Here is a 13,975-nt window from a genome sequence, read left to right on the forward strand (position 1 = left end):
GGGGGGTCCTCCGGGGGTCCCGCGGGGTCTGAGCCCTCCCGGGCAGCGCCTCCTGCTGGCAGGAAACCAGACCCCGGGCGGGCGCCGCCACCTGGAGGGCGTGCGCAGCCCGGGCCCCGCGAGCCCAGGGGGCGCTGCAGGGCGGGCGGGGAGCGCCCGGGGCGCGGGGCTTTGACCTTTCCCCCTTGCGGAGCCCACCCTGAAGCCAGAGCTGGGATCAGAGGGTGCCTCTAGAGACTTGTTGGGCTCGAGGTGCATCCCGGCTAGGCTGTCTCCAAACAGATCCTCCGGGAGCCACAGGGTTTAAGGCCGGGGAGAGACGGATGAACGTGGCTTCTCCGAAGCCCAGAGGCTGGGACCAGAGCGTCGAACTGGAACGTGCGTCCTTCTGGCTGAGATCGGGTTCGCAGCGGCCGCTGGGGCGCGGGCGGCGGGGCGTTAGGTGTGCGAAGCTGGGGCTAGAAAGGCGCAGAGCCTCCCGCCTAACCCCCACGTCCCTGCCCTTCCACCTGCCGAGGTAGAGCTCCAGTGCTTTGGATGCTTTCTGGAGCTCGCGTGAAGGAAGCCTGGGAGGAGGGAGGGGCGGGGCAGAGGGAGGGAGGCAGGGAGGGAGGGGGAGGGGAGAATGGGCTAGTGGGGCTAGTGGAGAGGAGAGACGGGAGTGGAGAGAGGCTGGACTGAAAGGCGATCACGGAGCGTGAGTGGCAGAGGGAGGCGGTGGAGAGAGGGAGAGGGAGCGAGGGAGGAGGGAGAGAGGGAGGGAATAGAAAAGAGGGAGGAACCGGGAGCGAGGGAAGGGAGTTGGCGGCGGCGCGGGGCGGGCGTGGGGCGAGGCCAGGCGTGCAGGCGGGATTGGTGTGCAGAGCAGCCGGCTGGGTCCTGCTCCCGCCTCGGAGCCCCTGGCCCGGGGATAGGGGGAGAGGCCACTAGCCCGGTCTATGTCTTTTTCTGACTCCAGTGCAACCTTCCTGCTGAACGAGGTAACTGCGGGGACCCCTCCCTCCATCTCCAGCGGGTGGGAGGAGAGCTCTGCTCCAAGCTAAGAAGAGGGCCCGCCTTTGGGGGAGACTGCAGCCTGGGGAGGTGAGACCTAGGAGAGGAGGGGTCCGCTAGAGCCGGCAGCTCCCAAGCCCTCCGAATGGGAGGGGAAAATTGACTGAGGCGCCTGGAAAGGGACTAGAGAGGAGGGCTGCCAGGCGCACCCCCTCCCCTCTTTTACCGGTGGCCCTCTGAGTTCCTTAGGGACAGCCTAGCAGCCGAAGGCTAGGGGACGTCCACCTGTTACAGAAACCCTAGCCCTGCCTCAAGATTCCCCATGCAACACCTGGGGGTTGGGACCTGCCAGCTTCCTGATGCACTTAGGGTGAATGACATGTATTTTGGAGGCTCCTAAGACTTCCAACTCCCAAACCTGGCCTTTTAGGGTTTTCTTTTTATGACCTGCACCCACAATTAGGCTGACATGAGAACCTGAGTAGGCAGGTGTAGATGAGATGAGAAACAAAAGGAGCGTTGGAGCGTTCGGTAGCCACCCAGGGGTGTAAGAAGGGGAGAGGAAATCTTCCATAGACTTGCTGGACCCAAGGGATGGGCCCAGGTATGAGGAATCCCTCTCTTGGGAAGTGGTTGGCATGGCACCTAATTGCCTCTGAAGCAGACTTAGATGCTATTGTCCCAACTGGGGATGGAAACAATGAGGCATTTGAGGAAAGAGCCTGCTGATGGCACATTCCCGGTCACAGTCCCAGGACCCTCCTGTGGGTGGGGAGAATGCCCCCTGAGACTCAAGGTTAGGAGAAAACCTTTACACCCATCGCCCAGGGGAAGAGCCTCTTGAGGATATTATTCTTTCACCTCCCCACCCTTTGGAAGGAAAGAAAGAATTCAAGAGACAGAAATGAAAAGGGAAAATACAAGGAGTTTTGAGAAATAGAGAAGACAATGTCTAGGAATTTCTAATATAGAAGAATCTAATACACTAACAATAGGATCCTAACCTGTAGGATTCAGGAACTGTGAAAGGTGGGTCCTTTTGTCATGTGTGTTACCCTCAGCCACAGGGGCTTTGACAAAACGTGTCTGCCGATTCTAGCAGGAAGAGGCAGAGTAGAGACCATGTTAAGATGAGGATTCTTCTTTTTTTCTAGCCAAGAAAACTCAAAAGAGGAGACACAGGTGGGAAGCCAGCTGTGCCTTCTACTATACAGCTTATGAAATCCTCCCGAGTGTCTGATTTCCCGCTAGCCCAGAAAGATAAAGGGATGACCAGATTCCTGAAGTGATTTTCCTAGGTGTGAGGAATCGGGAATGAAAAGGGGACTGGGCTCAGGGACAAGAGCTCAGACTAGAGAGTATGCTTTAAGTCCAATCCATGTCTGTTTCAACATTCTCCTCGTGGGGTGCCCAAGTGGGTGGTCACAATTCAAAGGGGCAGTTATGTTCAGCAGGTGAGAAAAGGAGGGGGTGCAAATGGACAGATCCTTGAGAAAGACTCTTCCAAGTTTACTGGCCTGTCCTGTCAAATCTCAGTAGTCCTTCGAGTGGCCGCCGGATGATACTCTGCATCCCACCCCTTCCTACCTCTCTAGGGTGCCAGGGTCCTACCCACAACTTACCCCATCCTCGGGTTTCCCTCCTCTCTTTATGCTCACCTAAAACAGCCCCTTCCTCCCCACCCCAATTCCCACGGATGTCTTGGCAATGTCTGGCACAATCCTTGGCAGGGAAATGAGAAAGGGAACCTCCATCCTGGCTCAACCAGGATGAAAAAAAAAAAATCTGCCGGCGCAACAGGTGCGAGGAGGCCTCCCCAGCTCAGCTTCCCCCGTTCGGTCCAGTCGAGCGACGCCGCCCTGTGCTCGGAACGAGAGGGCTGGGCTTACGCTTGGGGTAGGGGGTTGCTTCCGCGACATCGGCCTGGGGTCGTCATTCCCTGGCCCCCTCCCCAAGTATTCTCGGCGGGAGGGGACTGCGTTTGGAGTCTCGTGGACGGCGGGTGCAGACACGCCCTCTCACCTGGACCCCTTCCGCTCGCCGCCCGCCCGCCACTCCCACCCCTCCAGCCGATTCGGTCTCCCTGCGCTGGCTCTCCATTTTCCTGCCTCTCCGCGCGGAGCCTGGATCTCATTTGATCCTTTCTTTCCGGCCAGCTTTCCCCATCACCAGCATCCTCTCCTGTGGCCGATCGGGGAGATCGGAGATCCCGCTTCCCACGACCCCCCTCTCTCCCCCCCCCCCCAGTCCGTCGGCTCCCCGGCCTCCCGGGCCCCGCGCCCCCTCCCTTCCCCCGCGCCAGCCCTTTGTTTCCCGGCGGAGTAGTTCCTGGGTTGCCGAGCAGGCGTCTGGGTCTCCGCATCTCGGCTCGCCCCGCCTCCTCCCTGCCCGGATCCGCCCCGCCCGCAGCCTCTCCTCGCGCCCTCCCCCGCCGCCCGGGCCCCGGAGGTGCTGGGGGCGGAGGACCCACTTTCCTCTCTCCGGGCGCCCGCCCCCTCCGCGGACCCCTCCCCGCGGTGCCCCCGCCACCCGCGTCTTCCCGGGAGGGGGGCCAGGTGGGCGGGCACTATTGTTGTGGGAGCCGGCGCCAGATTCCTCAGCCGCCTCGGGGTGGGACCGGCGGGGGGGAGGGGGAGCGGTGATCCGAGCTGCGAGCAGCTGGTCCTCGCGGCTCGCTCGCGCTCCTTCGCGCTCTCTCGCTCCCCGCCGCCGCCCGCAGGGCTGCGGGGCTTCGGCGGCGTCTCGGGCGCGGCCCGCTGTCCTCGCCCCTGCCTCGGGGCCGCTCCCGCCCCCCACCGGCGCCGCTCGCTTACCCCCCCACCCGGACTCCCCCATGTATGACGACTCCTACGTTCCCGGGTTTGAGGACTCGGAGGCGGTGAGTGCCCACGGGGAGAGGACGGGGGGGGGGGACGGGGGAGTTTGGGGTGACACCTCCTCTCCCTTTAACCCTACCCCCAACTCAAGACTTCGGGTGTCGGGGCCAGGTGCGTAAGGAGAGTAGGCTGTAGGAAAGTGGGGAGGTGGGTTTTCATACCAAGGGCTCCCCGGTACCCCAGATCTGTAACATCCGGTGCGCACAGAGGGGGTAGCGCCAAAAGGCTCGAGCAGGTGGCCCCGAAGTCCAAGACAGAAGGGGCAGGAGGAAGGTCTGGAGGCCCTTGGCACCCAGGTTTAAAGAGGGAACAAGCCAGGTCTGGAGTTCCAAATTCTGGGTGTATGAGATCTGGACACAACAGTTAGAGAAGCTTGGGCTTCTCCGAGAAGGGGGAAGGGGAACACTCTAGACCTGTGCCTCAACTAAATGACAGACGAGGAAGCTGGGAGAACATCCGAAGAGTCTGGGTACCAGCCTCCTCAGGTAGAGTCATAAAACTTGAGGAGCTGCATCAGTCCCCGTTACCTTCCTTCTCTGGGCATTGTCTTCTCTCCTCATCTTCCCTGTAGCCCAGTTTCTCTCTCCCAGCACATGGGGGGCGGGGGGGGGGGCAGCTGACCCAGCCTGGTCCATTTCCCCAGTCCCCTGCAGAGGCTGGCTTAGAGCGCCCTGCCTCCTGAGCTCCGGCTCAGCGTGGAATGCCTTGGAGGTGAGGCCAGGAGAGCCGAAGGCCTGGGGATGGAGAGGAAGCTCTTTGCTCAGAAAACCAGGCAACCGATAAATATTTAATTCTCCTCTGCTTTTATCTCCTGACCCACTGAGACAAATCAGCTCATTAGGCAGTGATTCCCGGAGCTCAGAAAGCAGAGAGAATGCTTGGAAAGATGGGGTAGGAATGAGGAGCAGCTTTGTAGCCCCTCAAAGCTAGCCAACCTTCTTTCCATGTCCCAAAAGAAGGCCTTCATAGGAAAGGCCCTCTCCATGGCATGGTCAGGTTGCTAGGTGTGGAGGAGGGTGGGGCACACTGGACCCGATTGAACACTGGGTCAGGTTTGCACCACTACCAGACCTGAGGATGGATGAGTTGCTGGCTTGAAGAATAAGCAGCTGTCAGTCCTTTCTGGGATGGGGCTTCTTCAAGGCCCAATTTTCCATGGAACCTCTAGGGCTAATTACATTTCCGCTTAGAGCAGATGATTTTTCAAGGCTCTGGTGGACACCTCTTTCTGACAGTTGAAGGGACAGCTGGTGTAGCCCAGGGTGCCAAGGTGAGCTTGAGAACAAACCTCTTTGTGGGGCTACAGGGCCCTAGAAGGTTCTTACCACCCCCTGAAGGCAAGTGCTGTCGCATGGAAAAAGACTGACACATGGCTGGTGTTTGAGGGCAGTCTGCTGACCCTGTGCTCCCTCCAGATTGCTGTCTAGTTTCTGGATCACCGCCCTCCCCCCTTCCCTTCCTCTTGCCTGGCTCCTTGCTCTCCCTGAGGCCCCCCTCTGAAGCAGTAGGAGGGAAATCAGGCTCTAAATAAATCCACCGGCTCATCTTCCCCCGTGCCAGGCAAGAGGAGCTGCAGCCTGCCCACACACTCACCAAGCAAGGGGCACCACCAGGGCACTGTGCCAACTCTGGCAGCTCCCAAGTACTGAGCCTCTGGCTGTTTGGGCAGAGCAAGGGGTGGGGAAGGTAAGACCCCCAGCGTGTACTCATCACTGTACCTTTGGCCTCCTGGAGTAATATAAGCAGAGTAGGATCAAGATGGGTTAGCCCTGAGGACTTCAGAATCTGGATGCTCAATTCCATTCCAAACACAACTCATTAAATATTTAGGGAAGATAGCCTGTCATTCCCTTCCTAGGGTGAGAGGTCACCTAACCCAGATACTTCCTCCTCCGAATAGGAACATTAAGATGACTAAATTAATCTGAGAGCCTGGACAGCTGAGGCTGGCCACCTCTCCCATACCGCTCTGGGCGGTTAGGAGGTATCTGATATATATACTCCATGTGCGGCCATTTCTACCTCGCCTTCTGCCTCCTGACCTGCTGACTTTTGTCCACTTAGCCAGCCATGGTGAAGGTAGCATTTATATCCTAAGACCCCTGAGACCAAGGTCGTTTACCCTGTGCAAAGGTTGCTCTTTTGTTGTTTTTTTGTTTGTTTGTTTTCTGGGGCTTATCCTCACTGTCCTACTGCCAGTTCTAGTCTCAGGAGGGATGGAGAACAGCAGGCTGTCTGCTGTAAAATGGAACCACTCTCCCCCTGTGCTGTCATCATGCTTTTGGACTACTACACTAAGCCAGCCAGGGCTTTTGAACAAGATAGAGTTGGGACAGAGGACACAGTGGGTTCTACTTTCTCCACTGAGTGTCTGGCCTTGGCTATCTTCTGGGTGATCATGCTAGTGGGAATAATCTTTAACCTGAGAATATTCTAGAGCCTCTTCTACACATACTTAATCAGAACCCTTTATCAGAACTCCTGCTGTCTCTCTGTTGCTGACATCTCAGAATTGTAAGAAGTATCCTTTCAGGTATCTGCAGATAAGGAGGAGAAAAGACAGATGATGTAAGATTCCTTTATCCCTAGAATGAGAGGAAGGATGGGCATCATTTTTAGCCATTATCTCAAAATCTAACTGTCCTTACTCACTTGGGCATCTGTCGTATGGCCCTGAAGACAAAACTCTGCAAACCTTCACATATACCCTTACTACCCCCAAGTCCTTCCTTTGGACAAGACTCAGGGGCTCTCCTTCTCATTGCTCCTCCACCCTTCCCCGCCTCCTCAAGGTCTTGCATCTCAGCTGGGTTGCCTAGCACCAGCACATACTCCCTCTGACTCCATATTCCCTGGACTCCAAAAAGGGGTGGAGAAATGTAGGCCAAGTGGTAGGTGTGGCCCAGCCTCACCTCTGGCTTTATGTTGTTCTCCCATTCTGTCTTACTTGCTGTTCACACATGGTCAGTTGCCCCAGCAGGAGTGGGAGGGGAGAAATTTAGTAGTAGGGAGACTAAAGAGAAGGCATTTTCCAGGAGTTGACAGCCCTGGGGTCAGTCTTCACCCAACAAGGGCAAGAGCTCATCATCTGGAAGCCTTCAAAACCTTGTCAGAAAGCCAGGCATTATATGCCTGTAATCTTAGCTACTTAGGAGGCTGAGATTTGAGAACTGTTCAGAACCAGCCCAGGCAGAAAAGTTAGTGGCACTCTTATCTCAATTAAACACAAAAAAATGGAAGTAGAGCTGTGGCTGGAATGGTAGAGGCACAAAAGCTCAGAGTCAGTGCCAAGGACCAGGAAAAAAAAATCAGTGATGTGCCAAGACCAGTGATTTGCTGACTGCTTACATTCCTGCCAGGCATCTTAAAGGGATAATGTCCAGACAGTTTAGATTCACAGTCATCTTCAATAGATCGTTTCCAGTATAGCCCTCTTCCCTCTTCCTCAGGGCATAGGGTGGAAGGGAGGAAGGGGAGGGAGAGGTTGAGGCTTTCTCTCTTCAAGGCTTCAGACTTAATAGGCCTGAGGAAGGGGCCCTGATGTTCATATACATGGATTGTGCCTGTCTCTGAGACAGGACTAAGTATCGAGAGTCCAACCACTTTCTAAGTGAGGGGAAAGCTGGGTATAACAAGGTACTAGAATAGTATCATCTCAGTGATGACTTATACCTGCACCCAGAGGTCACGACTTGCTCTTTCTCATCCCAGGGTTCAGCTGACTCCTACACCAGTCGTCCATCTCTAGATTCAGACGTCTCCCTGGAGGAGGACCGGGAGAGTGCCCGGCGGGAGGTGGAGAGCCAGGCTCAGCAGCAGCTAGAGAGGGCCAAGGTATATGTTCTGGGCAGGTAGACACCTGTACTGGGTCCTAGGTCCCTGGGGTGAATGGCACAATGTCTCGAGTGTAGTTGAATGTGTTTGACAGAGGCTCTGCCTGATACCCTTCTCCACTGGGGCCTTCATCTTCCTTGATGGGGTGCTGAAGCCAGAAAGGGATCCCCTGAGGTGAATGATGACCACATTCTCTAGCACAAACCTGTGGCATTTGCTGTGAGGACCAATGTCAGCTACTGTGGTGTATTGGACGAGGAATGCCCAGTCCAAGGCTCAGGAGTCAACTTTGAAGCCAAAGATTTTCTGCATATTAAAGAGGTGATTTGCGCTCCCCTTCCCTCTGTGGCCTCTACCACCTTTCTAGTCCTCTTCCCAATTGTAGTGCCAGTTACTTCCGTTCTCTGTCCACTCTTAACCTATATTCATACCTGTCCATCCTTCATGTCCAAGATCTGACCTGCCCATCTAAGGTCCTGAGACCCGATTTGGTCCAATGAAAGTGGCTGCCTCTGAGGTCCTCTGTGACCACTAGAATGCCACACTTTGAAACATGGCTGCCCTTCTCTCTGATATCTTCTGCCGACCACTCCTGGTACTGAGTTCTTCAGACACGTTTCCTGAAGCCTTCCCTGGCTCCTTCACATAGAAAAGCCAGGCAGAGGCCTAGGCTGGCTCCTCTCACTGTCCCTTCCTCCTCCACCCCACCCCCAGAAATACAGCAATGACTGGTGGATCGGGCGGCTAGTGAAAGAGGGTGGAGATATTGCCTTCATCCCCAGCCCCCAGCGTCTGGAGAGCATCCGCCTCAAACAGGAGCAGAAGGCCAGGTAAGCACAGGGCTGCGATTCAGTACACATGTAGCTGATCCACAGTATACATCTGTCACCCTGTAGACACATCCCTCCCCACAAAGACACAGCCACAATTTCTCCATCACACAACATCTACAAGTCCACAGGCACAGGTAGCACACGTACTCTCATAGAGGTAGACTGAAATTTGCACATGATTATTAAATAATGTCTAGAACCTACACAGGTGCATTCATAAGTCTTCTCTTTTCCTTCTCTCCTCCCTCTCCCCTCCTTCCCTTCCTCCTCCCTCTCTTTCTTGTCTCAGGAGATCAGGGAACCCTTCCAGTCTGAGTGACATTGGCAACCGAAGGTCCCCTCCTCCATCCCTAGGTAGCTTGCCCCAAACCTGCCTGCTTGAGTAGATGGGTACTAGACACAGGGTCAGGGGGTTCCCCCCCCCATAGTGAGTTGTGTGGGAAGGGGCTGGTGGAAGGATAAAGGGAGTCTGGAAAGCCCAGTATCTCCCCTGGGGGAGGGATAACCATGCCCCAGGGCCCTTTCCCTTCACCCACTTTAACCTTTTATTTCCTTTTCCAAAAAAGCCAAGCAGAAGCAAAAGCAGGTGAGTCAGGGAAGGGATCTGGGATGGAGCGTGGGGCTGGGGGAGATCTTGCTCATGGCTCTGGGGATAAATTTCTGGGTAGAAATTCATTGTTTTAGGGGCAAAACAGAGGGGAGGAGCCTGGAACTCCTGGCTCTGTCCTCCTAGCAGTCAGGCATAAGGTGGACACCAGGGCTATAATTTTGTCCAACTTCCTGTCCATTCTGTAGGCAGAACATGTGCCCCCATATGATGTGGTGCCCTCCATGCGGCCTGTGGTGTTGGTGGGACCCTCTCTGAAAGGTTATGAGGTGAGAGATCTCTGACCCAAGCCTGTCTTAGAAAGGCTTTGGGGACAGTGGATATTCTCTAGGGGACGTGTGGAAAGGGTAGACTCAGTCATGGTGTGATGCCCCACTCCAGGAGTGCCCTCTGTCAGTGCTGCGCGCTTTCTTCCCAGGTCACAGATATGATGCAGAAGGCCCTCTTTGACTTCCTCAAACATAGGTTTGATGGCAGGTAAGCTGGCCTGGCCTAGGAGATAATTGCCTTCATCCCCATCCCCATAGCACGTCTAAAGGGAAACTTACATCACTGGGTAAGGCTGAAGCTTTAGGTTAAAAGCCAGCTGTGGTTCTTCAACCCACCCTCAGGATCTCCATCACCCGTGTCACAGCTGACCTCTCGCTGGCAAAGCGGTCTGTGCTTAACAATCCTGGCAAGAGGACCATCATCGAGCGCTCCTCTGCCCGCTCCAGCATTGGTGAGAAGTCCCCTGTCTTCTCTTTCTCTGCTCACGTGGTGGTAGTGAAAAACTACCTTTTCCTCTTTCTCTGGCTCCTTGTTATTTTTGTCCATCTGCTGTACCTGCCCCTTCCCACCATTCATTTCCCCAGTCCTCTGCCTGCCTAGGCCTCCAGGCCCTTTCTGACCAGCATGTGGGAGCCCTCAAAATCCAAAGAGTGCTGAGCGCTAGTGACTCACATCTAGAATCCTAGCTAATCAGGAGGCTGAGATCTGAGGATCCTGGTTTGAAGCTAGCCCAGGCAGGAAAAGTGTATGAGACTCTTATCTCTAATTAAGCACCAAGAAAAGCCAGAAGTGGAGCTATGGTTCAAATGGTAGAAAACTAGCATTGAACAAAACAAACCTTTGGAACAATGTCTAGGCCCTGAGTTCAAGCCCCAGGACCAGGACCACAATAAATAAATAAATAAATAAATAAATAAATAAATAAATAAATAAATAAATAAATAAAGATAAAAAATAGGCAGGGGGAGAGACAGGGAATGAAGGCCCTGATAAGCAGTGTTTCTTTTCCTTCTTAGCTGAAGTACAGAGTGAGATTGAGCGCATATTCGAACTGGCCAAATCCTTACAGCTAGTGGTGTTGGATGCTGACACAATCAACCACCCAGCACAGCTGGCCAAGACTTCATTGGCCCCAATCATTGTCTTTGTCAAAGTGTCCTCACCCAAGGTAAGACAGCAGGGACAAAGGGGAAGGCCCACAGAGCTGCTTTATGTCTGCTTGGGCCCAGCCTTGGGCACCTAAGCTCCCTTTTCCTGTTGCCCCTTAACACCATTCTGGGTCCTTATCAGCTACCGATTCTTTATCACCAATAAAAGACATAGCCAGTCCTTTCCAGGCCTAGCTAGCTCTTTCCAATACGCTTACCTTGTTATGACTTGTCTCCCTCCCACCTCAGGTACTCCAGCGGCTCATCCGTTCCCGGGGAAAGTCACAGATGAAGCACTTGACTGTCCAAATGATGGCCTATGATAAGCTGGTTCAGTGCCCACCTGTGAGTACCCAAGCCAGCTGCTCCCTCTGCCCACACTTCCAGAGCATAGGAGAGGTAAAGATGGGGAGGGGCTACTATTGAAATGGAATTCCATTTCCCCCACTCCCTCCTCAGGAGTCATTTGATGTGATTCTGGATGAGAACCAATTGGAAGATGCCTGTGAACACCTGGCTGAGTACCTAGAGGTTTACTGGAGGGCTACCCACCACCCAGCCCCCCCTGGCCCTGGACTTCTGGGTCCTCCAAGTGCCATCCCAGGACTTCAGGTACTACTTCAGCTATTCCAGTTCTGTGGTACCAACCTAGTGCACACAGAAATTTCTGGTGGGAGACAGTAAATCAGTAAGATGGGTAATCAAGAGATTAGGTTTTCTAAGGGTCAAGAGAAACATCTGCAAATTCTTCTCAGGTAGAACCTGAATTTGCAGGAGTCAAAACCTTAATTTCTAGCTAGATGTTAGAATAGAATAGAATAGAAAGACTAGCTGTTCGGGAGCTTGAGATCTGAAGATCATGGTTCAGGGGCTAGGAGCATGGCCTAGTGTTACAGTGCTTGCCTAGTGTACATGAAGCCATGGGTTTGATTCCTTGATACCACATATATAGAAAAAGCCGGAAATGGTGCTGTGGCTCAAGTGGTAGAGTACTAGCCTTGAGAAAGCTCAAGGACAGTGCCCAGACCAAGTTCAAACCCCAGGACTGGCAAAAAAATAATAATAATAATAGTGGTTCAAAGCCAGTCTGGGCAGAAAAGGACATGAAAGTCTTATTTTATTTCTAATTAATCAGCAAAAAGTCAGAAGTGGAACTGTGGCTCAAGTGGAAGAGTGCCACTCTTGAGCAAAAACAAAAAAGCTAAGTAACTGTGCCCAAGCCCCTGAATTCAAGCCCTAGTACTGTATCGGCACCAAAAATAACAACACAAAAAGACTTCCAGTCATCTATACCTGACCTGGAAGAATGCCTAGCATGCATTAATTCCTGTATCTGAGAACTGAATGGAGGAGGAAGACTCCCTATCCTACTAGAGGTGGGAGGGAATTATGCTTCACTTTGCATTGTTTTGTGGTCTCCAGAACCAGCAGTTGCTGGGGGAGCGAGGCGAGGAGCACTCACCCCTGGAACGGGACAGCTTGATGCCCTCAGATGAAGCCAGCGAGAGCTCCCGCCAGGCCTGGACGGGATCTTCACAGCGTAGCTCCCGCCACCTGGAAGAGGACTATGCAGATGCCTACCGGGACCTGTACCAGCCTCACCGCCAACACACCTCGGGGCTGCCCAGTGCTAATGGGCACGACCCCCAGGACCGGCTCCTAGCCCAAGACTCGGAGCACAACCACAATGACCGGAACTGGCAACGCAATCGGCCTTGGCCCAAGGATAGCTACTGACAGCCTCCTGCTGCCGTACCCTAGCAGGCATAGGCACAGCTGGCTGGGGCACCCACTCCAGGCAGGTTGGAGTTAGACTGGCATTAGGCTGCCACTAGGCTCAGCTCCCACCACCCCCTGCCCAGCCCCAGCTCCAGGGCTGCCTGTGGTCTAAAGGTTCTGGGAGAAACAGGGGGCCCCTCACCTCCTGGGCACAGTGACCCCCATAGACTCCCATTCCAGGTACTAGCTGTGTTCTGCACCCCTGGCACCTTCCTCGCCTCCTGCACAAGAAGTTGCCCCACTGGGCAAGTCCTTCAGGCCAAGATCCCTCTAGCAGGGGGCCTTCCTGCCAGACTCAGGGAAGGGATATCCCCTCAGCCTAACAGAGGATAGGGGTGTGGGCAACACGGCCCGAAGAAGAAAGAAGGTTCCTGAGCAGGCACAACTCCTAACAGTCAAAGGGACTCAGGGGTTACACAGGCCTCTCTTCACCTCACTGCCACACATCAGAAATGAGACAATCAGAGCCCAACCTGGGGGCATTTCTGGACAGAAACTCATATTCAAGACTGGAACAGCAGGCAGGTGAGGTCAGGCCAAAGACCTCACAGCAACAGCTCTCAGAGGAAAGGGCACTCCTTACTCCACCAGAAAGCTTAGCATCTGACAGGATAAGGGACCTGGAGCATGGTCAAACCAGAAGGCAGATAGAAGCCAACCTAGACAGGGGTTTGAAGGGAGAAGGAACAGCTTGGGGGCCTCCTTGCCTTTCTCATTCTTTTGTCCTTGCATCCTGTCATTTGTTCTTCCCCTTCATGCCTCCTGAATGATAAGTTTTCAAGATTATTCCCTGACTCATATTGCTGCTTGTTAAGTTAGGGTTAGATGGGGAGACATAGGACACAGTGGGCAGCCCAGAGGCCCTACCTGGTTATCCTGCCATATGGCTCTAGTGTGTGACCTACAGAGCATGTTCCACAAGACCCTGCCCCAACCTCACTGTCATCACCAATAAAACACCATGCACAGTCGTTCATGTGTCTCTTGTGTTGGATCAGGTAGCCAAGTGCTTTTCTATGTGGTCGAAACCTAGTAGAGAGTGGTATTTTGATCTCTTTCCAAGGACAAGAGGGAAAAGGACAGAGCCACAAGACTCATACTTCAAGAATACACCAGCCCCTTCTTGCCCTGGTATCAAGAGAAATTTGACAGCACAGAAGAGACATCCTAATTGGTGAGAAGCTTAGTCTGTTTTCCATTGTCCCTGTCTCAGGCTGGGAGATGCTTACAAGCACTTGTCTTCAGTGACATACTTGCCTAGCCCTGGATAGCGAAGAACATGGGAGTAAGAGGGGTGTGTGTTGGGAGTAGGGGTAGAAACAGGGTCGATGATCCTCTGAACTCAGCTGCACTCAGCTCACCATCACTTGATGCCTCTCTTTCATCCCTTCCCACCAGTAACTCAGCAATTGGGGAGCCTCTAGCAAAAGTACTGAGACCAGGTATCAGTCACATGGGTGACAGGGTAAGAGTTCTGTTCTGACTGCCTCAACTGCCCAAATTCACATCTGCTTCCCTTTTTTTATCCTGTGTGTGTGTCCCAGTAATGGAGCTTTAACTGAAGCCCTCTTGTTCACTCAGTAACAGCAGGCTGGTCCCCTACCACTTGAGTCACACTTCTAATTCTGGCCTTTT

At 54.0% G+C, this 13,975-nt stretch overlaps 1 protein-coding gene across 2 annotated transcripts; it reads left to right on the forward strand.

Annotated features, from left to right (window-relative positions):
- Positions 1–879: 879 nt before the first annotated feature.
- Positions 880–13,311, forward strand: Cacnb3 (calcium voltage-gated channel auxiliary subunit beta 3). Of its 2 annotated transcripts, none has more exons than XM_090325090.1 (13): positions 880–980; positions 7,581–7,703; positions 7,902–8,024; positions 8,418–8,533; positions 8,826–8,890; positions 9,103–9,122; positions 9,332–9,412; positions 9,562–9,620; positions 9,755–9,864; positions 10,430–10,581; positions 10,811–10,906; positions 11,021–11,173; positions 11,984–13,311. In XM_090325090.1, the coding sequence occupies exons 1-13, from the start codon at positions 939–941 to the stop codon at positions 12,296–12,298; spliced, it is 1,455 nt and encodes a 484-aa protein (XP_090181216.1). In that variant the 5' UTR covers positions 880–938; the 3' UTR covers positions 12,299–13,311. The 2 variants fall into 2 exon arrangements, with proteins under 2 accessions (XP_090181216.1, XP_090181224.1); XM_090325098.1 differs by lacking the exon at positions 880–980 and adding an exon at positions 3,444–3,871.
- The last annotated feature ends 664 nt before the right edge of the window (positions 13,312–13,975 follow it).

This window comes from Megascapheus bottae, chromosome 2 (genome assembly GCF_031878675.1).
Source record: "Megascapheus bottae isolate mThoBot1 chromosome 2, mThoBot2.hap1, whole genome shotgun sequence".
NCBI classification, from domain to species: Eukaryota; Metazoa; Chordata; class Mammalia; order Rodentia; family Geomyidae; genus Megascapheus; species Megascapheus bottae.